Source organism: Phaethon lepturus, unplaced genomic scaffold, assembly GCF_000687285.1.
Source record: "Phaethon lepturus isolate BGI_N335 unplaced genomic scaffold, ASM68728v1 scaffold1440, whole genome shotgun sequence".
Classification (NCBI taxonomy): Eukaryota; Metazoa; Chordata; class Aves; order Phaethontiformes; family Phaethontidae; genus Phaethon; species Phaethon lepturus.
In genome coordinates, this window is record NW_010512378.1 from 43,476 (window position 1) to 68,055 (window position 24,580).

Genomic DNA, 24,580 nt, shown 5'->3' on the forward strand with positions numbered 1-24,580 from the left:
GTCATGAAGATTAACATGGTAACATCTAGTTCTTAAATGCTAAATTTCACTTTAAATTGCATTTGCTGTGATAAGTGAACACAATAAAGATTCAATTTTCAGACTGCAGTGACAACTGAGCAATAATGACTTACAAGTACAGACTGATTGAGCCAAAGGAAAGGATAAAATTAAGAACTTTCAGTCTTCCTCAGCTTTGGTAATGATAACATTTAATTCTGAAAATTGAATCAAAGATATTTCACCTAAAGGTTGGCCAAATCTTTACAGGATATATATATCACAGAAATACCCACAAGCAAGTGTGCACACTGTGTGAAGGAAGAAGACAGTGAATATCATTCTTACAGCTGAAGATGAAAATCAGATCTGTCTTACACCCCAAAAGGATTATCTTGGAAGAAACTCTTAATTGAGGATTTATTTTTCAACAAATTGTTACAGCCAAAAGCTTTCTCATCTGCGTTATCCCAAAACACACAATTATTAGGGCTTAAATAAAAGCTTCTGTATGATATAACTGCAGTTTTTATTACTTTTAATAATTTTGAGAATTACTACCAAGGATGTCCTCATCCTATCAGAAGCTCTCTAAGAGATACAAGAGGGACCTGGACATTTGTTTTCTGGAGTTCTATTACTGTTGCTGAAGACCAGACGTTTGAAATGAGAACGAAAGTGCAGCCACATGGAAAGACATTATTAAGTGCAAAACACAGTCTTAATTGGTGGTGGGCTGCACAATGATAATCCAAGTAAATGCATCTTGAAAAAACGTGTCTGGTACATAATAATTTTCTCTCACTTTACAAACCAGTAGTTAACATTTTTATTTCTACTCCATAGAATAAATGCCAGTGTCCAATATTCTAAGCATTTTCCACATTCCATGGAATAAAAACTGTCTTTTGAATACAGCCTCCGAAAACGTTGCATATATTAGATGGCGTAGGAAATTATCTATAGCTCAGACCTGTCAAGTTCTAAACTCCAAAGTTTTAAGTAATTTTTCTCTTCATAAGCTTCACTTTAAGGAAAATGCAGATAGCATTTCAGATAATCTCAGTTCAGGTTCATATCTAATATCAATACTTTCAGCAACAGCTAGTGCCCTCCAATACAGAAATATTCTTATTTTATGCTTAGTATAGATCAAAATTAAAATCTTACTACAAAGTCATGCAAGATGCAACTTAGCTGTTTTACCTAACCACAAATAGAAAATCAGTATAATCTTGAATTTTGAATGTGTAGGACTGTTTATGACTTCTGAAATGAAGAATAAAGATCTGGAAGGGACAGTTGATATATTGTTTATTGACACGATTCAGTATTAAAAAAAAATCTGACACTGATGAATTTAACTAACCTACATAAGCTAACATCTCAAAGCAATCAGTTGTCTTAAAAGCAATTCAACAGTCATCAATACTACTTCCTCAAAGGGAGAAGGATGAACAAGAGTAACGATTTGTTTGTTTGTTTTCCAAGTGAGACCTTGCCTTCACCTAACATTCTAGGCTGAACCATGCTTTGAAATTTCAAAAACTCCCATTCCCTTACACTGTCACTGAAAAGTACAAGTTTTGTAGATTTAAAAAGGCATGGGGACAGAGTCATTTTTACGGCTGATGAGGACAATAACACCAAGATGATTACAACATGACTAATGGCCTACCTAAGCTCAAATGTATCCCAAACCCTGCCACTTTCAGTTAATTCAATTAGCTTCAGCAAATTTTACATTGTTTAAATGACAAATGCAAGCCACAAGCACAAAAATTGACTCTACAAAGAATGACATCCGATCAAGTACAGTTTAAAAGATTATGTTCCGTACTGAACAGACAATTTTACTCTTTCCAAAGCCTACTCTAATTTGAAAGGGGCAGTATCAGATTTGCACTGTAGGGACACAGTAAGCACTGCCAGAAAGAAGATATCCTCATAGCATTCTCAAAGAGAAAGAATAAAGGAGACCTCCCCTCTTTGCAGCTTAAAGCTTTCCCAAAATGCAATACTGGGAATCACAGAATAGTTACAGTTGGAAGGGACCTCTGGAGGTCATCTAGCCCAACACCTCTGCTCAAGCAGGGTCACCTATAGCAGGCTGCCCAAAACAGTGTCCAGATGGCTTTTTAATGTCTTCAAGGACGGAAACTCCACCATGTCTCTGGACAACCTGTGTCAGTGCTCAGTCATGCTCACAGTGAAAAAGTGTTTCCTTGCATTCAGACAGAACTTCCTGTATTTCATTTTCCACCCAATGCCTCTTGTCCTGTCACTCTGCACCACTAAGAGCCTGACTCCATGTTCTTTACATCCTCCGTTCAGTGATTTATACACATTGATAAGAACACCACTGAGCCTTTTCTTCCCTAGGATGAACAGTCCCAGCTCTCTCATCCTTTCCTCATCTGTCAGATGCTCCTTAACCATCTTTGTGGCCCTATGGTGGGCTACAGACAGCTCCACATCTCATACTGGGGAGACCAGGTATTCCATCACCTTCTCAGGGATCAAGATAAGGCTGACTGGCCTGTAGCTAGTTCTCCACGTCCTCCTTCCTGCCCTTTCTGAAGACAGGAGAGACATTTGCTTCCTCCAATCTTCAGGCACATCCACCAATCATCATGATCATTCAAAGAGGATCAAGAGTAGCCTCACAATGACATCTGCCAGCTCTCTCAACACTCATGGGTGTATCCTGTCAAGGACCATACACTTATGCATATCCAGTTTCCTTAAGTATTCCCTAACTTGACCTTCTTTCCCAAAGGGTATGTCTTCCTTGCTCCAGACTTTCCTCTGGTCTTGAGGGCCTGTGATTCCTGAAGGCCAATCTTGCTAGTAAAGACTGAGGTGAAAGAAATGTATTGGATTTGTGTGGCAAGGTTTGGTAGCGGGGGTGCTAGAGGGGTGGCTTCTCTCAGAAGCTGCTAGACGCTTCCCCTATGTCCGATAGAGCCAATGCCAGCCGGCTCCAAGACGGACCCACCGATGGCCAAGGCCAAGTCCATCAGTGATGGTGGTAGTGCCTCTGGGATAACACAGTTAAGAACGGGGGGAGGGGAGGAGGAACAGGACAGCAATTGCAGCCAAAGAGAGGAGTGAGAAGATGTGAAACAACTGTGCAAACACCAAAGTCAGTGAAGAAGGAGTGGCAGGAGGTGCTCCAGGCACCAGAGCAGATATTCCCCTGGAGCCCCTGGTGAAGAGGTGAGGCAGGCTGTGCCCCTGCAGCCCACAGTGGTTAATGGTGGAGCAGATATCTACCGGCAGCCCATGGAGGACCCCACACTGGAGCAGGTGGATGCCCGAAGGAGGCTGTAACCCATAGGAAGCCCATGCTGGAGCAAGCTCCTGGCAGAACCTGTGGGCCCATGGAGAGAGAAGCTCATGATTGGAGCAGGTTTGTTGGCAGGACTTGTGACCCTGTGGGGGACCCACGCTGGAGCAGTCTGTTTCTGAAGGACTGCACCTGTGGAAGGGAACCAGGCTGGAGCAGTTGGTGAAGAACTGCAGCCTGTGGGAAGGACTCACGTTGGAGAAGTCCGTGGAGGACTGTCTCGCGTGGGAGGGACCCCAGGCTGGAGCAGGGGAAGAGTGTAAGGAGTCCTCCCCCTGAGGAGGAAGGAGCAGCAGAGACAATGTGTGATGAACTGACCACAACCCCCATTCCTTGTCCCCCTGTGCCACTCAGGGGAAGGAAGCAGAGAAATCTGGACTGAAGTTGAGCTTGGGAAGAAGGGAGGGATGGATGGAAGGTGTTTCATTTTAGTTCTCATTATCTCTACTTTCATTTGATCGGCAATAAATTAAATTTTAATTTCCCCAAGTCGAGTGTGTTTTGCCCGTGGCGGTAATTGCTGAATGATCTCTCCGTGTCCTTATCCTGACACAGAAGCATCTCATTATGCTTTCTCTCCACTGTCCAGCTGAGAAGGGGAGCAACAGAGCAGCTTTGGTGGGCACCTGGCATCTAGCCAGGGTCAACCTACCACAAGAAGGCATTCAGTACCTCAACCTTTTTCATGTCCTGTGTCACCAGGGCTCCTGCCTTGTTCAGCACTGCATGCACATTTTCCCTAGTCTTCCTTTTGTCACCTATTTACTTAAAGAAGTTCTTCTGGTTGCCTTTGTCATGCCTCACTAGATTCAACTGCAGTTGGGCTTTGGTTTTCCTAATTGTGCCTCAGTGTTCTCCGTATTCCTGCCAGGTTACCTGTCCCTACTTCCACCTTCTGTATACATCATAGAATCATAGAAGAATTTGGGTTGGAAGGGACCTTTAAAGGTCATCTAGTCCAAACACCCTGCAGTGAGCAGGGACAACTTCAACTAGAGCAAGTTGCTCAGAGCCCCATCCAAACTGACCTTGAACGTTGCCAGGGATGGGGCGTCTACCACCTCTCTGGACAACCTGTGCTAGTGGTTCACCACCCTCACTGTCAAAAATTTCTTCCTTATGTCTAGTCTAGATCTACCCTCTTTTAGTTTAAAACCACTACCCCTTGTCCTATGGCAACAGGCCCTGCTAAAAAGTCTGTCCCCATCTTTCTTATAAGCCCCCTTTAAGTACTGAAAGGCTGCAATATGGTTCCCCTGCAGCCTTCTCTTCTCAGGCTGAACAACCCCAACTCTCTCAGCCCGTCCTCACAGAAGAGGTGTTCCATCCCTCAGTTCACTTCTGTGGCCCTCCTCTGGACCCACTCCAAGAGGTCCAAATCTTTCCTGTGCTGAGGGCTCCAGAGCTGGACACAGGACTCCAGGCGGAGTCCCACCACAGCGGAGTGGAAGGGCAGAATCACCTCCCTTGACCTGCTGGCCACGCTTCTTTGGATGTGGCCCAGCATGTGATTGGCCTTCTGGGCTGCGAGCGCACATTGCTGGCTCCTGTCCAGCTCTTCATCCATCAGTACCCCCAAGTCCTCCTTTGCAGGGCTGCTCTCAATTCCTCCTTTTGAGCTTCAGTTTTGCAGGAGCTCTTTGCTCATTTCAGCAGACCTGCCTGGATATTTGCCTGACCTTCTACTTTGATCACTCTTGAGCTTAGAGGAGATGATGCTTGAATACTAACTAACTTTCTTGGGCCTTTCTTCCCTCCAGAGCCTTATCCAATGGGACTTCACTAAGCAGATCCTTTAAGAGGCACAAGTCTGTTCGCCTGAAGTCCAGCACTGTTATCTTGCTTTTTGCCCTCCTTGCTGCCCTCAGGATAATGACCATTTATGGTCATTATCTGCCTGAGGGTAGGAAGGTTCTGCAGAGGGATCTGGACAGGCTGGATTGATGGGGAGAGGTCAACTGTATGAGGTTCAACAAGGCGAAGTGCCAGGTCCTGCACTTTGGTCACAACCACCCCATGCAACGCTACAGGCCTGGGGAGGAGTGGCTGGAGAGCTGCCTGGCAGAAAAGGACCTGGGGGTGCTGGCTGACAGCCGGCTGAACATGAGCCAGCAGTGTGCCCAGGTGGCCAAGAAGGCCAACAGTGTGCTGGCCTGTGTCAGAAACAGTGTGGCCAGCAGGAGTGGGGAACTGATCGTGCCCCTGTACTCGGCACTGGTGAGGCCGCACCTTGAATCCTGTGTTCAGTTTTGGGCCCCTCACTACAAGAAGGCCATGGAGCTGCTGGAGCATGTCCAGAGAAAGGCAACGAAGCTGGTGAGGGGTCTGGAGCACAAGTCTTATGAGGAGCAGCTGAGGGAACTGGGGTTGTTCAGTCTGGAGAAGAGGAGGCTGAAGGGAGACCTTATGGCTCTCTACAACTCCCTGAAAGGGGCTTGTGGCAACATGGGTGTTGGTCTCTTCTCCTAAATAACCAGTGATAGGATGAGAGGAAATGGCCTCAAGTTGCACCAGGGGAGGTTTAGATTAGATATTAGGAAAAATTTCTTTACTGCGAGAGTGGTCAAACATTGAAACAAGCTGCCCAGGGAGGTGGTGGAGTCCCCATCCCTGTCAGCGTTCAAAAAAATGTGTGGATGTGGCACTTCGGCATATGGTTTAATGGGCATGATGGTGTTGGGTTGATGGTTGGACTTCATGATCTTAAAGGTCTTTTCCAACCTTACAAGATTCTGATTACAGCCAAGGGTGCCTTCAACCTTCACACACCCAAGTCCCTCCTTGCTAGTGAGCAAAGCAGCTCTTCTCATTGATTCCTTTATCACTTGTGTCAGGAAGTTGTTATTGATGCTCTCCAGGAAGCACCTGGGTTGTTTATGCGCTGCTGTGTTGCTCCTTCAGGAGATACTGGAGTGGTTGAAGTCCCCCATGAGGGCCAAGGCCTGCAAACACGAAGTTGTTTCTAGCTGTTTTTCCACTTCCTCTTCCTAGTCAGGGGACCTACAGCAGACACCCACTACAATGTCACCCATACTAGTCTTTAATCCTAACCCATAAGCTCTCAGTTGGTTCATCATCCATCCCCAGGCAGAGGTCCTGTCTCTGGGGTTGAAGGGTTGCCTTTAACACAGAGCAACCTCACATGCCATTGCAGCTTTCTCCCTCCCCTAAAAGTATCCCCAGCCCCCCATTAACTTTAATCAAGGAGAATTGACCACATCTTTATATACAGTTTCTATTATTATTTACAGTTTTGAGTATAAAAAGAGTGAGAAAATTAAGTTTCTAAATCATGCATAGTAAGGAATCATCACTCCAAGCATGAAAACACACAGGACCTACAGAACCGATCTATTCACAAACTACTGGATAAGCCAACAATATACTCTGAGCAGTTATACTGAAAAGCTAAATTACTGCTATGAATGGTCATATCACAGTATTTAAAACTATGAAACAATTATTTACAAGGAACTTTAAGAAAGACTACACAGCTGCTGAAAAGGTAACATACTAGACAATTCTCAGATTTGCAATTTTGCACATACAACGTAGGATCCGTCTGCATAATCACTGTATAGCATTAAACTCTAGTCCCAAATTAAAACCTTTTTACTCATAATGGCACAATCCACCCATGCCATTAATGGCTTTTGTAGACATGAATTTTCAATGTTTGGCAAGCAATAGTGGCTGACACCTTGTCACTTCTCTTACTGCAGAGGATTAAGAAGGTACCCAGAAAAAACAAGCAAGCTGTCTAACAATCACCTAAAAGCTAAATTATTTATTGAGACTTAATCCTCTTTACACTTCCTTCTTCCTCTTGCTTTTAGAGGCCTCAAGGGATTAAAGTCTGCCTTCAAGCAGAAGTGCCTTAGGTACTAGCTATTCCCACCTGGTTTACTGCAACATGCTATTATTTTTTATTAGAAAGCCTGCCTATCAGCCTTTCGCATACACAGCAATTGGTACATCAAGAAAATCAAGCTGCATAAAGAAAAATTAAAACTGATTTTCAATGGGAAGGATGAAGTTACACAGTTTATTCTTGCAGTATGAGTAATGGCCCTTTAAAGAAAGGGGTAAAATGAAGAAGATAAAAACATTAAAATACAGCTATATCTACAGTGTTAAAAAACCTGAGACTTCACAAACTTAAGCAGGAATCCAGCCAAGATTACCATTAGTTCTTATGAAATAAGTTATATAAATTGGTAAGCAGTCTAACAGAATAATTTAAGTACAGCTTGACTAAAACTCTCCCCACCGTATCATAGACATCAAAACGTTACTATCTGTTACATACCTAATTTTCCCCTGCTCTGTTAAATCTCCGTCACTGTGTAATATTGTTGTTAGCAACCTCAGAGTAGAAGTTCCTGACTTGCTGTGGTTGTTCTTCATTCCTAACAACCATCGAACCATCATCTTGATGGCCTGAATCTGAAAAAACATTTTATATGCAAAAGTCAAATCACACCATGAGCCTCATTTTTTAAAATAATCTTTATCTTAATTTAATCCCACAGTAAAGTTCCCAAGAACTTTTTGCTGCTATGAACACAGGCCTGTCAAGGCTGCAAAATACCATTTAAATACTGAAAGATAACTAGACATACTCTCACTAGACAACTTCTCATTGAAAGTCTCAAGCAATTATCACAGCAAACAATCATACAACATTTAGTTAAAATTTGAACTGTTTCTTCTACTAAGTAATCACATCTTTTGTCCTCTGAAAACATCTTAATTGACATTACATTTATTAAACACTGTGGAATAGGCAAAACAATTTATACTTACTAGGAAAATGTTACTGGATCAAAAAGCAGAACACATTTTCATCTTACTATATTTCTATAATTCCTATGCTTAAACAATCCCTATATATTCTTTATTCATGTATGTAATATTTGAGTTAAATTTTAAGACATGTAAATTAAAAAATCCTTCACAGACATTTTGACTGTTACAGTATCAACCTGTATTAAGGTAACTCATCCTGGAAGAGTACTTCTTTCATGGCTATTTAAAGAAAAGCCTCAAAGCCTGTTACTTAGAATAACTAGTCTTTCATCAATGGAAATATCAAGTGTTTTGAGGCAAGATTCTAAAAGTATGCAGAATCCAGCAGCTATCAGAAAACACTGAATAATTTCACACCTTTCTTGAGTGAAAATAAAGAATTAATTTTGAAATTAAGTTTGTTTTGGTATTTGAATCCCTTTGTCCTTTCATTTTCCTTCTATACGAGCAGAGACAATAAAGAAAACAGAAAGAGGAATATCCTCTCACAGCAAAATAAAATGCTCATCTGAATCCTTGAGAAGTCCTTGAGGAAAAAAAGAAAAAACAACCAAAACCAAACAAACGAAAACACCAAAACCTGAAGTTAAAAACACAAAAGGCTTTGGAAAAAAATAAGATATGGTGGAAAGGAAGCTAGCACTTTTTGTACACAGTAACTTCAAATTTCCTCTTTAATGGAAAAGGCAGTTCTAACAGCTTTATATAAACATTCACAGTATCACCAAATGAAGTTCATCATACAGCTGATCTATTACATGTAACAAACTGATCACAATGGTCATTTCAGATCTAAGTTCTAGGATTGTCATCTATACACGAGTGCTAAAAATTATCAGCACCGTAGGCCATTTACTTCACCTAAAGAATGCTACTTCTGTTGGGTAACACCAGCAGGATGTAGGGTGTTTGTCACTCAAGAACTCAAAATGCAAACAGCATTTGTGGAACAGAAATGAAAATGTCTTGCCCTAGCTTTCAAGGGCCTTCCACTGATACAACTGTAAGTATCCACCGTAAGATTTTAATATCAATAAAACCAATAATAATAACAACAACAACAACAATAGCAGCAGATATTTTGATAGCTTACCAATTCAGTTTCTTCATGCCATAACCAGTACCTGTACCATTAGTGCCTCCCATTTGGAAACGCTAGCTCTATTTGGTCTTCACGTAAATGATGTATTCAGCCAGGGAAGAGCCACATGCTATGTGCCTCAACATCTCTGGTCAACTCCTGAGTAATTTCAGTTTTACCTTCTCTCTTCTCCCTCCACAACTCCCTTCCCCCAATTTTACTGTCTGAATCTCTTCTAGTCTTCCTTCCATTAGGAAGTCCTAATCCCACCTCCTTCAGAATTCTCCTCTGACCTCACTATGTTCCCTGTTTCTTTGCTGGTGTTAATGATGTTGTGATGACATTCCAGAAATCCTTCAGAACCAAGCATTCCCATGAAATTAGTACAGGGCATGAGAATTCCCCCAGTCACTGCTTCTGGCTACCTGAAGACTTAAACAAACATGACACAAGCTTGCACTGCCCTCACGTTTTAAGTATTTTTCTTTGCAGCCAAATATCAATGGATAATTCCAGTTGGAAGGAATGTCAGGAGGTCTCCAGCCCAATCTCCTGCTCAAAGAAAGGTCGGCTATGCAGTCAGACCACATTGGTCTCAGTTTTATCCATTGTGGTGTTGAAAGACTCCAAGAATGGAGATTGCACAGGCTTTCTCTTGCAACCAGTTCCATTGCCTGACTGTCCTCAGGTTTTTTTCCTTATATCCAGTCTGAACCTCTTGTTTCAATTTGTGTCCCATTAGCCTAGAATTCTCCTCAGAGAATAAAAATCATGATATTTTCATGTTGTATGTAATAAAAGTCAAAATACAACATGGGTCAGAACCATATCAAAGGCCAGAAATGACTGCTTTGTACTAGACTTAGCAGCACAACACAAACTACATGAAGTGCAAGCAAAAGTGATAGGATGTGATCATTTCTTTCCGACACAGTGAACACAGATAATGTGACAGATCTCCGATTTGTCATATGAGAAAACTGCAATTAACTACTAGCTTTACATAAACTGTCAGTAGCAAGTAAGTATTAATTTTTAAGATTAAAATTACAGAATCACAGAATCATTAAGGTTGGAAAAGACCTTTAAGATCATTAAGTCCAACCATCAACCCAGCACCACCATGCCCACTAAACCATGTCCCGAAGTGACACATCCACATGTTTTTTGAATACTCCCAGTGATGGTGACTCCATCACCTCCCTGGGCAGCCTGTTCCAAAACAATTAACAATTAAAAATAATCAACAGATAGTTATAGCCCTTTTCTCTGATCTAGAGGTTATCATCATGCCTCTGTTGCAACAGTATAATGGGATCCCATCCCATGTAGTGACTCTAGAAAACAATGCCTTCCTACTACATCAACATTATGACAACAGCTAGCTCAGGTTTCTACTACTTGAGTTTTCATAGCCACAAAGGCTGCAGGTTCGTACAGTAGTGAAGAATGAAACAATACCCACAAAGCACAGTTAGAGAAATAGGATGAGAAACCTCATATTGCAGTGTACATAGAAGGAAACAAGAAATATCACTGCTACTACATAAATCTCAATCCACTGCATGGTGCACGGAAGTATTCAGTACTGGTCACTATCAAGAGAGATTACTGCTTTAGAGCAGACACTCAAGTGCCAAGCGTAGGAATTCAAGTCTAACTCATACAATAATTAATCAAATTCATATTTAATACTGCACTGAAACACTTCTCCACAGACATGATTTCATTTAAGGTTTAGCATCCAAAACTAAGGCTAGCCTGTATCAGTCTGTGTTAGGTTGGATGATACCAAAATTTTGGCTTCATCAGTCGTTCCGGCTTTCATATTTAAACTTGCTAACTTTAAGATCCCCATTAGATATATTATACAGTTGTTACAAAGGGAGAAAGAGGCTTTTAAAACCAGAGTGAAGAAGACAACACTGTCAGAGAGAAATCATTTATAAACTAATAGTGTGGCCTGCAGCATTCATTAAATATAGGCTTCTCAGTGGTAATAAAAACTAATTAAATTTGCAAATCAATTTTCACAATAACCTGTTTTCATTTGCCAATAAATGCTTCTTAGAGTTTTCGGGCTTGGCTTCGACTTCAAATTGCCTTAAGATTTTCTATAAGCCAATTTGTTTCCAAGTAGCCAATTATATGAAAAGTTTTATCAACATAAAAGCACATTTTAGAGAAATATTAGAGCTTTACAAATAATTTAAAAGTTAAGAAAAACAATTAATATTTACTACTTCAAGTTACATGTATAATCACTGAAGTAAAATCGTGTCTATTTTAAACTACCAGTTCATGAAATCAAAACAAACATGCATTCTTTTAACTGTTCTTGGAGTGTACTGTGTAACTATGGAATTGCACAAATACGAAAAATATCATTGCAAATTCAAATGAATAAAAAGCTAATAAATCAACTCCAAACATAACTGAGCATTTCCAGTAATGAATTCTGTACCAAGCTGGAAACCAGACTACTTACTAAACCAGCAGAGAAGGAGGTATTATGCTACAAAGCGTTTAATAACTTCAAGAGAAGGCAAAGAACTTTTTAAAATTGTCAGAGCAACTATTCAAAAGTCATCGAAATTGAATGACTGTTATACTTCACTTAAAAACAGCATGCCACAAAGTACACACATCTTTCTAATTCTGAAAGAAAATATCAAAGCATAATCTATCCCTGTTCTGAAGAAAGTGCACTTAAAAACAAATACAGGCATAGGATGTATTTTCCACAGTATAAGTCTATTTCTGATTGAGTTAAAAATTGAGTGAGGATATCGATTACCAAGACCAGAACATGTAATAATAAATTTACTCCAAAAGAAGAACAAGTTTAAGATGACATTTTTAAGTTAACAAGCAAACAGCAACCCCCACCACCATTTTAAAGTGATAGGTTTTTTCTTAAATTTAGGTTTCCCTCTAATATACATTGTACACAGAGAAAAGCAAACTAAAACATTTATTCATTTGAGGAAACTGACAAATCCAAAACCATTTTTTTTATTCCAAACCAGCACTGGATGTTTCTTGGAATGTCATAAAAAAATCAACAGAAAAAGGGAAGATTTTCAAAAAAGTCTCTATGGTAGTTAACTCCTATGTTAAACAGGAGGGAAAAAATAATTTTACTTTAACTGTGGTAACATCTAGAATACTTAGGTGTTACACACCAAAGCTAAGCCTATAAAAAGCTGTAATAAAAAGTCAATGGTTCATATGTAAATTTATTTACAAAAGTAAAAAAAAAAAAAAAAAAAAAAAGTAGATGCTCCCAAAAGCAAATTCTTTTCTTCTGGCCATCCAAAAATGTGTATTCTGGTAAGATAAGAAATTTAAAAATAGTCACTTCTTTGTTACTTTTAGAAGGTTGACAAGGAAACGGAGAAAAGCAGCTGACAGCTTTAGGAATCCAGATATTTAACCTCTTTTATTAAGTATTATACACACAATCACAGGAAAATATAACAAGCACTACTTACTTTAACAAGCGTTTCAGGAGACACTTCTTCATCTGGGACCCAAAGTTTTGTTGTCTTTTTTCCTGGAAGCTAAACCAAATGTTACATTTTATTACACTACTGTTACTCTTCCGTGAAACCTGCTGTAATCTCTTTCCTGTTTGCTTCTGAAAACAATACAGCAGCATTCACTGGTTAGCTTCATGCCTTCTGTATTTTATAAAGTAACCATTACAGGAGTGAGATACTGTTCTTACCTCACTATTCAAGTACTGGCAAATTTAACAGTAGTAAAGGGGTGGGTTTTTTGTTGTTGTTGTCACCTGAAAACTATTGTTTTAGAGTGTAATAGCCATTGCTTTGAAAATAATTTCCAGTTTTCATATCCAGTAGATTGGAACATCAAGTGCATAGTTTTAGACAGTAAATTCCCTAAACAATGGCTGACAATGCACAACTACTTTTTTCACTTTATAATCACTATCAATACTATCAATAGAAATATTAGAAAAATTAAAATTCACAGTCTTAAACACATTTTAAAAGTGTATTTTTGTTTCAAATGCATTATACTTCCTAGAAAAATCACAACTTCGTTGCTCAAGACAAGAGCCAAAGTGAGTGAAGTCAACAGCAATTTTCCCATTTTTAAAAGGCAAGTCATGAGTGATGAAATACTGTGCTATACAGATTGTCGCTTTTGAAAGGACTACCAAATTAGTACTATCTCCTTTCCTGTGCTGCGTGTTTTCAACTGAGTCAAAGAGTACACATGGAAATCCAAAGGCAACTGTATACAAGAAGCAGAACCAACAAGCCAAAAATTTTCGCAAGTATTTGCTGAGTATCATACTACAGGAGAAGCAGAATCTTAATACAAGGTTTTAAAAATACTTACCCTATCATTCATTAACAAATCTTTAACAATAAAAGTGGCAACCAAAGATTTCAAAGGGGCAGCAAATTGATCAGGTGCTAGCATGGCTATATGGCCAATAGTAACCAATGGCGTAATGAGATGCTCAAAATTGCTTGGATCCAGACTTTTATGCAGTGGCTAGAATAAAGGCAAAAAATTCAGGTATTACTGATATAATCTGTGTCTTACTCGGGGGAGGGGAGCGAGAGTTCTGTACCAAGTTGTCCATGTCTACTATTTCAGAAATACAATTTTAAAAGAACTATTGACTATTTAGATTTAAAGACACATTCACCAACCCTACAAGTCTCCCACAAATCAAAAGAAAAAAATCAAGAAGATAGATAAGAAGTTTGTCACATCTAGGTGGTCCAAGAAGTGGCAGCTCAAGCAGGACCATTTGGGAAACAATGGATTAAAAAGTATATTTTCTTGCTGAAAAGGTGGGCATGCTACATCTCAAGATGGCAATTTCAGTAATGGACTATGATTCAGCCTTCAAGATAAAAGGGTGATAGGCAGTAATTAAAAAGTATATTAGCATTTATAACTATAAAATCTTTTTAAGTAGTCTCTACCATAATTCAGTTTTCCGTAATTTCTGTAACCATTTAAATATTTTGGGTCAGTCCCAACAAGGTTGAGGAGTGAGTGGTGTATGGTTCCTCTTTCCAGGAATAGTTCATAGTTCTAGTAGACAGTCCAACACTTTGTTTTTACTCTATTGTCTGTTGAAATACATAGCCCTAAACATAGTGGATCATGGGATTCTAAAAAACACCCTCCACTACCATTTTTCAGGCAAAACTGTATAAGAACAAAGGGAATGGTGAAAAATATCTTTTCTAAATTTGATACATCTTGCCACAGAAATTGCCACTACATCCCTTAGTTTACATATGCAATATAAAAGATTAATAAAAAGTAGCTTAAATATTTTAATTTTACCTCAAATATCTGTGCAAACTGTGTTTCTTTGCTGGAAAATATTGCATGGATGCAGTGAATAGCGTACTTGGCTTGACGAGGGGGACCCTTTTTAGCTTTATGATGCAGAACTGGAAGCAAAGCACTTAAAAAAAAAAGATAAGTACCTTTTCACAAATTGAAAATCTTCCAAAATATCAAACTATCAAAGAAGTACAAATATACATATATAGAGCACAACACCTCTGCGAAAGTGCTAATTGTCCTGGTTTTGGCAATTTCTTCAAAGAAAGAAAAAAAAGGGTTATTTATATGGCTCACAATTGGAAAAAAAACCCACCTGGTTTTTGTTGATAAAAATATCATGTGATTAAACAAACATTTTATCTGCACAAGTTATTAAATGCTCTTTTGGAAATATTCTTGTCATCCCCATTAAATTACAAAGAATGTTTTTACATTGCTGTATATTTAATGTAGGACAAACCGTAAGTATTTCTGAAGGGCAATGATAAAAATTATAGTAGTATCAGTGACATATCAGCTGTCACTTCTTTGGATATATTCATTTCACTTCCGTTCTTCAAAAAGCACTGCATTTTGAAGTAATTTAAATCTCTTTCCTGTTTTACCCAAAGTAAAACTTTCTTCCAAAAGAACACAGAATAATGGTATAACATGTAAAAAGAATAAGACCTTCTGAAATACAGTAAAGAACACTACTCAGAGTAAGATACGTAACTTACGATCTTATATGAGGAAAGTCTTCTTCAATTTTACTTCCTGTATTTTTGAAAATTTGTAATGCAGCTTCTGCCACTTTTTCATCATCCATTTTCAAGCAAGCCAGGAGAGACTCAAAAGTTTCAGCTGAATGAAATGAGATAGGGTGCGTAAATGAAAGTACCTGCCAAAATAAAATGAAAGCCATGTTAATATTTTTAAAGGTCCACTTATATAGAACATTCCATCAAGAGTCATCTTCCTCTGCCATACTGGAATATTTATAATCTTCTGCCCAGTTTTATCATGTTCCACATTTCTCTTGTGACTTTTTTTTTAGTACCTCACAAACTTCTCTGTCTTTATACATGATCTTACCAGTTTTAACTTATTTATCCAGTCTCAATTTCTTCTACTGTTGTGAACACATACTTCTCAGTGGCTACATCTACATTAGCGAGTACTGGGTTACAGCAGAAGCAGGTCTTTAAAAAACTGATGCTAAAGAAGCAATATTCACATTTCAGTAGTTTTACATCAGAGTATTTCTAGACTGACTGAACCCACTTTAACCATGGCAACAAAACAAGTGCTTCTGAAGCTCATCTCAATATTGTTTCTTTAAAAGGAATCCAGCTTGTGTGCTCCCAGACTTCATGCTCATTTGTTAAGTGGAACAACTGCTTGTGCTCTGAAGAGAAGTTCCTATCTCTAAAATTGTAATATAGACATACCCAGGCAGGTCTCTAGTCTCTCAAGCTTTCCACAGCAGCTTACCAGATCCTGTACCTCTCCTTCAGATTCTTGGACTCTGTTTTCAAATACGACAGTCCTCCCATGTTAATAAATAAATTAAAAAAAAACCAAACTCACAAAACCCAAACAACAGTCCTCTTTTGATCCTCCCTGAAAGTTTGCCTTCTCTTCATTTTTAATTGGCTGTTGATTATTAGCCCTCTTCCATAATTCTGCCACATGGCAAAGAAACAATCCTCAAAATCTAGGAACTTCTTCACACGCAGTTTTCTATTTTCACCAAGTTACCTTCCTCCCAACTTCCTTGTACAGCATTCCCTTTTCTGGACTCCTACATTTGTCCTTTTCTGGATTCTTATGATGTATAGACCACTTCCTTCAGGACAAAATTACTCCTCATCCTGAAATGTGTCATGTCAGTTCATATGAATATGTACGTACTGACCTGGAAGCCTTCTTTCAAATACATAGTCCTTCATGATATGATTAATTCTTACTCAGATTCATCTTTGTGCTACTGGCTTTTTGCACTATTATCTAAATGTGCACATCTGGCTAAAGAGTCATATACTCTCAGATGAATCTACTAGGCCCTTAGCTGATCTAAGATATTCTGAAAAGTTCAGTAGGGGAGTCCTTTAGATTTTGAGGCCTCTGAAGTCAACCCACAGCTGGACTACTCCCGACACTATCACATAACTCAGGTGGTACTATGCTACAAGTACCTTTCCATGTGACACTACATAGTGCTTGTAGGCTAAAGTGTGAGAGAGAGACTAAGAGAAACACAAAGCCCTATGTAGTTGCATTTTAGAAGTTTCATGCTTTTAACAGTATTTGTAAAGAACCCAGTGATCAGCCTTTTTCCTCCTGGGAAAAAGGTAGAACAGAGTAAGAAATGTTGTACAGTGTCCCCAAAAATGCATCTTGGTGGGGTTTGCTATGTTAACTGAGTCTCAAAGATTACACATAGTTGAAATACATAAGACCCCAATTGATGAAGGAACTCAGGGGAACCACAGTATTGTACTGATATACAAGTACAGTTCCAAAAGTAGTGCAATTATATGCAGAAACCACTGAATTCACACTCTAACAATCAAAACTCAGTTGCTGATGTCACACATGCAACTACTTTTGACTTCCAGAAAAATGATTTTAAAAAATAACCTTACTTAGGTGCTACATAACATGAACATAGAGAACAAAAAACAAACCAGTATTGTTCCAAACAGCCACCACATGTCTGTGACTAAAAATACTGAATGCTAATTAAAAATTTATTTTAACAAAGTTGCTTCAGAAAGTTTCACATGCTCACTGACCATCAGGAGTATACTTGCCTTAAGCAATTCAAGACCTGCTCTGATTGCTTGGTCAGTAGGTACACCCTCATCTTCATCATCAGCTGTTCCATCTATAGACTTGTTTACTTGCTTGATAAGGGCACTGAAGAGGGAAAACAAAACATGGCCTTGTATTCCACCATGTATGACCACTTCCATAAGTTCAAGATATAATGTTATTAAAGGAACTTACTTAAAACATAAAACATGAGCTTGCTAGAAAACAAATAATAATGTAAATATTAAATGTAAGTCAACTACATATATCATCTCGTTGCCCTCACCTCCTATGTTAACCAGAGCTTATGAAGCATTAAGTTCAAAAATGTTTATCTATCATGAATTAAGAACTATGTACAAATTATTCTGGAAGGATGATCAAAATAAGAAAGCAATTTGAGCATTACAGGCAACAAATTCAGGTAAGAATTATGGTGAGGTTACTAGACACTATGGATTCTTAATAATTTATAGAAAATAACTGTTTACAATGTTTAGTCTATAGCCAGGACAAAAAAATAACCATTAAACATCTGTGCTAAGCGTTGATGAAAAATTTAAGAGACCTCTCTGCTCCATATTTCACCTTGACAGTAATGCTTGGTTTTTTTCTTACACTGTACCCTAGGAAGGAAAATGGTGATTATCCAAATGATCCTAGTCGTGAGTAGTATAGACAGCTTCCCTATCAAGAAGTGAACAATATTGAGAATATTCCTTCAGTACATTCTCTAAGTTATGTTTATGGGGAAAAACAATAATCCCAAGACAAAAAAAAAAAAAAAAAAACACACAACCCAAAAAACCCAACCAAAACAAACCAAAGAAGAACACAAAAAACCCCAACTGATAGCAAACCAAGGGAGAGACCTCCCAGTCAGACTTCCCAAACTTCCAATTTTTTTTTTCCTGCCCCTAATTGGACGAAAAATTACCATCTATTTATAAAACCAAACAGTGCGAGTCTCAAAACTGAAGCAGAAGTTTAGTCAAATTTTACAAATATGGGAGAAGACCAATTCTGTGGCAAAGCTGAAAATACGTGCTTTTTACTACTTTTTTTTTGCTTGTTTATTTGTATGGCAGTTAGTCAGACTGAAATATTACAACATAGTGCCACATGTGAATATTACTTGAAATATAGATTTCATATTGCTTCTGTGAATGTGAAAAAATGTATTTTCAAATTGCAAGTAAAAATGCAGCTATACATTGTACTTAATCCAAGATTAGAAACAGATTTTTAAGTGAAATCTCAATGGATCCATTACATTACATACATGACAGGCAGAAACTGAAAAGCTCAAATACATGAAAGACAATGACTATAGCTGGAATTAACAGGCAAGAATTTACCAGTATTTAGAACTAGTTGTCTCTAATAAGGTACCGCATCTCTCCAATACAGCTGTTAAATAATTATTTCAGCAACTACTTTTTTCCCCTCCCAAAACTTCACTGGCTTACTCTTCGTTATAGTCTTGATGCCTCATCACCACAATCTTTACTTTCTCAGTTAAATTACTGTGTATGTCACTGTGAGCTAATATTCTGGGTGGAAAGCTTCAAGGAATAGCCATGGACACAAAGTTCTTTCAAACTAAGTTGGTCAGTCCCAGACCAAACTTCACCCATCAGCAAGAGATACATTTTAACTGACAGGTTATCCTGGTTGTGCTAAATGACAATTCAATTGCTTCTGTGGCTACATTTTCAATGAGGACACAAAAACCCTAAGCAAGGGGAAACAGAAGAAAATACTGTAGATCACCTGGCCTTAAACTGCACCCACCCAATCCATTACTGCTTGCGTTTAAAGGCAAAATAAGAAAACCTTACTTCAAACCCTGTGTTCTACAGCCAACAACACACACATGAAAATACCTGATCGATTCAGTATCAATGTGCACAGGAGCAATTCTCTCAAGAAGAAATTTTATCATTTCCAGGAAAGGATTTGTTGGTTGCTTTGGATTGCCCAACTTCTTTGTTATTTCCCTCTGCAATATAAGATAAGTTTCAATTAAATTTATAATCAATTCAGTTCCAAAAATATTCACGTATTTTAAGAGCAATTCTTACCACACATCCTTCAGCCTGTTTGCAAGAGCATGTCGGGCTAACAAGCATTTCTAACTGACTTCTTATTTTTTCATCATCTTCTAGAACTTGTGTGAACTTTTTCATGAAATCTTGAGCTTTCCCTGGATCAGGAAGGTTTCCTTCAAATAAGCAAAAGAAATCACTATTTTAATAAGTATCAGTATTGTAAATTACACAAGTTTGAAACGACACACCAGGAAAATTTCTATCTGTGTTTAAGTTAACCAAGAAGGGTGAAAACAAAACAAAAAAAAACCCCCACCCACCAAAAACTAACCCAGAGAACACCTTAACATGTACAGACACCTATAAGGACACCATTTTCTAAAAATGTCTGTACCCACAGACCTCCCCTGGCCATTTGCTTTTCTTGCACTTCACACCCATTTTTCAGCAAGTCTAGTTGTTCTTGTTAATCATATTAATAGTTGAAGTTCATCTCAGAATCCAAAGCCTATAATCCACAGAAAAACACTCTTGTATATAGATCACCTGATATGACCAGTGTGAAAAACGTCAAAAGGGTATTTTTGTTGAATTACCCCTTCACTAAACGTAAGCTTTACAACAGCTTGCAACATTTAAAAAAACACTTTTAAAATACGTTTCTTAAACTACATATTGATTTTATATTTACATTTTATATTATAGCAAGACAATTTATTGGCAAAGTATCTGTATACTATCTGAGATCATTCATGTTTTTGGTACAGTAGGTGTTAAGCAAAGTTGGCACAGAAAATGGTACAGGTCTACAGGATAGTTCAAAACAAGTTCTACTAAGTATTTGGTTTGCTGCATTGGTTTCTTCATTTTTGTTTTCAAATGTGACCAAGAACTAACAGAATCAGAAAAATTACAAACTGATCAACTTTTATATTATAAACAAAAGGAAAAAAGGATTTGGAATATGGCCAATCAAGTAGAAGGATTCCGTTTTCCTCCACATTTTTTCAAATATATACATAGCCTTTAGTAGTATTTTTTTTTTCCGGAACAGTGGGCATTTTTTTTTTTTAAAAGACTGATTTAAAAACAAAATTTCAGAGTTGTAAAGCAAGTTTTTCTTCTTTGTACTGGTGTTAATGCTATTGGCATGGTGGTTTGGGGGGAAGCAGAAGTGTTGCTTTGGGATTGGTGGTTTTTTCTTTGCATAGAAGTTCTTCAGTTTCCAAAGTCCCTTCCCTGCTGCTGAAACTCAAGCTCTTTTGCACTCTCCCAACAGCACTTACAATACCAACACCTCACAGACAGGTAAGTTATTAGATAGTTTAGTAGGTTAATTAATATCAGTTAATGTATACTCTATAATAAATGCTAAAGTAGACACTAACACCCTAGGTCATCTAGATTTTGAATTAGTCCGTAACAGACGCAGCCACAATGTAATGTGATAAACTTCATGACTGAAGACTTTTCACAGTAAGGAAGTAGTTCTGCTTACAGTTGTCTTAATTCTTTAAAGCATATTCTTACATCGTGTTTATCATGATTTATTTTAAGTTTTATTTGTTAAAAAACTTCTTTTTATAAGCTTATCTCAAATGGTTTTTAAAGCAAAAGAGCAATATATTTCAACTGTAATTTTTAGACAGTGTAAATACTTCAACTGACTTACTTGTTATAACCATCACTTTTGAGAATATAGCTTTACTGCTGGCATCCGTCTGCAAGTCACAAAAGAAAAAAAATTTACATAATCCATTTTACATTATCTTTTTCCACTTGAATACCGAGTAAGCAAAATGCTATAATGCATTATCAACAAGCCAGCACCCATCATTTTGCTAACACATCAGTGTGCTGGAAAACAAAACCACAACTGCAAAGTTAATGCTAGACATTAACACGAAGTAAAAAGTAGATCATGCTGACAGTATCACTCTGGCTCACATATACTTATGTAAAATACATTTATTATTTTTCAATCTACTATATAACTCATGAACAGCACCAATGGGTTACTTCTGCAACTGTTTTCCAACTAAAGCCCCTTTGTTTTTAAATATAAGATGAACAGCAAGCATTAAATTCACTTTATCTTCTTGTTCTGATATTGATTCCAAGTAGTCTCAGCAGTAGCTCCCACCTTATTGTAAAGAACAAGCAAGTCAATAATAAGACAATTGCTACCCCCGTTCATTTGAACAGAGAAGGCAGACAATAGCAGTGTAATTGTGAAAGCAACAATCAGAGAACATGACAACAACATAAAAACGAAAACATGTCTGCATTTCAGGGTATCTGTGAAGTTTAGATTTCAGTGAAACTATTGCCAATATAAAGTCCTCCAACAGCACCTTACAAACAAAGTAAGTTGGACAAAACAGACTTTTTAATCTCATTTATTTTCCTTTTGTCAGTAATTCTTCTGGTACAGGATTTCAAATTCCACCTGCAAAGTCCACCTTAAGAGTTAGTTCTAACACTGAGTAAATGGAAGAAGAAAAAAGAATACAACGAATTTCACAGCCAAGTAAAACTACATAGCAAGTACATTTTCTTTATAACACTGTATTTCGGACAAGTAAGTGATGTTTCTACAACATATCACCTACTACTGAAGGTAGGCAAACTAGTTGCCAAGACACATTTGCCCACTTTCATCCACAGTATTCTACAGACTAGGAAATTTTATGGAATTACATTGAAGTCTGAAATATTAAGGAATTGTCAGTAAAAATGACAAAGGGAATCCTTAACTGTACAGTGAAGGTAACACCCTAATCATCTTCATAAAAGTATTCTAAGGTGGATGAAAAGAAAAAAAGAAATAGAAATCTTTCATTGCTGTGTAATAAAGTGCTCTTCAACAACTCTGAAATCTTCATAAGTAAAATTAGAATTGGAATCTGAAAGAAAATTCAAGCTTACAGCAATATTGTCAAAAGCATATAGACCCATCAGCTTCCAAACCATAAAGGAAGCTGCTCTTTTGCCAACTGACTTCTGACAGATCAACTTTAGTGACATAACTTACAAAGCCTGCAAAGCTTCTTAAATACATGTAAATAGTATCAATTATGGGCTACAATTATAAAATTATATTCTTTCAATAAAAAATTTAAATAGGAATAAAAACTTTGTAAGCTTTCACTGAAAACTATTTACGTTTAATAAGAATAGTGTTTGGCCACCACCATTGCTAGAATTGTCTTTTACAGAACTCCCTTTATAACTGACAAAAGTGACAGTAGACAAACCTAAAAAATACAAACAAGAAAACAATGTCAAATCAATGTCAAATAAGCTCAGAAAGGAGGCTCACCTTAGAAGAGAAAGAACTCTTCTTACCAATGTACTTAACATGAGGCAAATGAAGACCTACATTGGGCCTTTTATTCAGGTTCATATCAGGAAAGAGCTGCTAGGAGGTAGTGTTGCAAGACACTAACTTTTGCTTATAAAAGTCTTAGAATTATTATGGAACAGATAGGTAAAACTTCAAGACAGATGTCAGTCTTGTTGAGGCTCATCTAATTTCTTTAGATATTATTGACAAAATCTGCATATAGATCTCAAATAAGGTCCAAACAAGCCGTATCAGCTTTGGAGATAACAAAATTACAATTTATTAAAATAACCTTGGCTAAAACATGGAAATGTATTTCCAAAAGGAGTATCATTCGATTTTCAGAGTAAATTTCTGTTCTGCAGTTGACTAGATACTATGAAAGAAAATAGGATTTTGAGTTCTAACATATTTTCACAGAGTTTTTTTGTCATTAAAAATGAAATTAATTAGCAAATTTGTGGAAAATGTGGCAGTGTTTGAGAATAGTGACAACCTCAGAAAGATCACAGTAGAACAAAAATATAGCATGAGATTAAGACAAGCAATGTTTTTAGCAAATATCCTCTTTATCTTGTGACACAGACACTTGGCACATAGTTCCAGCCATTAAGTATTTTGGCAGAACTTTCCATCACTTTTTAGTGCTGGAAGAATGCTGTCATTTTCAGAGCTTTTGGCTGTCACAGCTGAACAGGTATGTTAAGACAAGAAATGAAAAAAACACAGAAATAAAATCTCTTTCACAGGATTCAAATAATGACGTCAACAGATACAGAATGTCCATATTCACACCTCTTGCAACTCAGAAGTAAAACACCAAAACTGTACTGTGGAGTTTCTTTGGTTCTGACTGGTTTGGTCTTCTAATACTGGCTAAGTCTTCAAGTACTGGCTAAAGCTCCCATTAAAACAGACCTCAATTTGAGCAAAGTACTAATCATTCAGCCAAACATGAAACAACCCTTGTCAGAAGTATTCTTTTAACTTGTAGTGTAACTCCGCTGAATAATGACAGATTGAAGAAGATCAAGAAACATTGCTTCTTAGAAGACTTATTGTGGCACTATCTACATTATCTTGCATTCACAATATGGAAGCATCGGAAGAGCTGCTATCTGCAGCAAATGAAGCTTATATTCTAAATACAGACAAACCAGAATTCACCCATTTTTCCACATGTGAACGGGCAAATCTATGTATTTTATTTAACTGTATACCATTGCTGGTAGGAGAAAACAAGAGGAGCTGTGATTTATGCTTTTACTCTTCAGGAAATTAACTCATCTTAAAAGTGAGTTTGATGCCTGGTCTGTCTCAGATTAGAAGAAATTCTGATCAACAAAAATGGAAAGTTTCTTAACACATTTTCAGTTTCCTCAATAGTGCTTACACTGAGCAGAGCTTGAAGAGGAAACAGGGAGAATGCCTGAAGTGTTTCACTAAACAGCAAAAAGGTCTTCTAAGATGAGAAAGACAGTGGACTGGAAAGTTCGAAGATCTATAGTCACAGAATAACGTAGGTTGGAAGCGACAACTGTAGGTCACCTAGTTGAACTGCCGACTCAAAGCAGGGCCAACTTAGATGAGGTTTCGCTCCAGGCCTCATCTTAGCTGCATTTTAAGTATTTACAAGGATGAAGATTTCACCACCTCTCTGGGCTACCTGTTCCCATATTTGATCACCCTTACTGCAATCTTTTTTTCCTTACTACCTAATCGAAATTTCCTTGTGGCAACTTCTGTACACTGCTTCTTGTCCTATACTCTTCATCTCGGAGCTCTCACAATGTCTACACTTG

At 37.7% G+C, this 24,580-nt stretch overlaps 1 protein-coding gene across 3 annotated transcripts in view; it reads right to left on the minus strand.

Moving 5' to 3' along the window:
• The window catches only part of PDS5B (PDS5, regulator of cohesion maintenance, homolog B (S. cerevisiae)), a 93,517-nt gene that overhangs the window by 28,228 nt on the left and 40,709 nt on the right, over positions 1–24,580 (minus strand). For all 3 annotated transcript variants that reach the window (XM_010286564.1, XM_010286572.1, XM_010286557.1), the window contains exons 14-22: positions 21,105–21,153; positions 19,466–19,605; positions 19,268–19,383; positions 17,381–17,486; positions 15,305–15,465; positions 14,580–14,703; positions 13,611–13,769; positions 12,734–12,802; positions 7,659–7,795 (exon numbers count right to left, since the gene is read on the minus strand). In XM_010286564.1, coding sequence (XP_010284866.1) covers positions 7,659–7,795; positions 12,734–12,802; positions 13,611–13,769; positions 14,580–14,703; positions 15,305–15,465; positions 17,381–17,486; positions 19,268–19,383; positions 19,466–19,605; positions 21,105–21,153 — 1,061 coding nt within the window. The remainder of the gene's footprint in view (positions 1–7,658; positions 7,796–12,733; positions 12,803–13,610; positions 13,770–14,579; positions 14,704–15,304; positions 15,466–17,380; positions 17,487–19,267; positions 19,384–19,465; positions 19,606–21,104; positions 21,154–24,580) is intronic.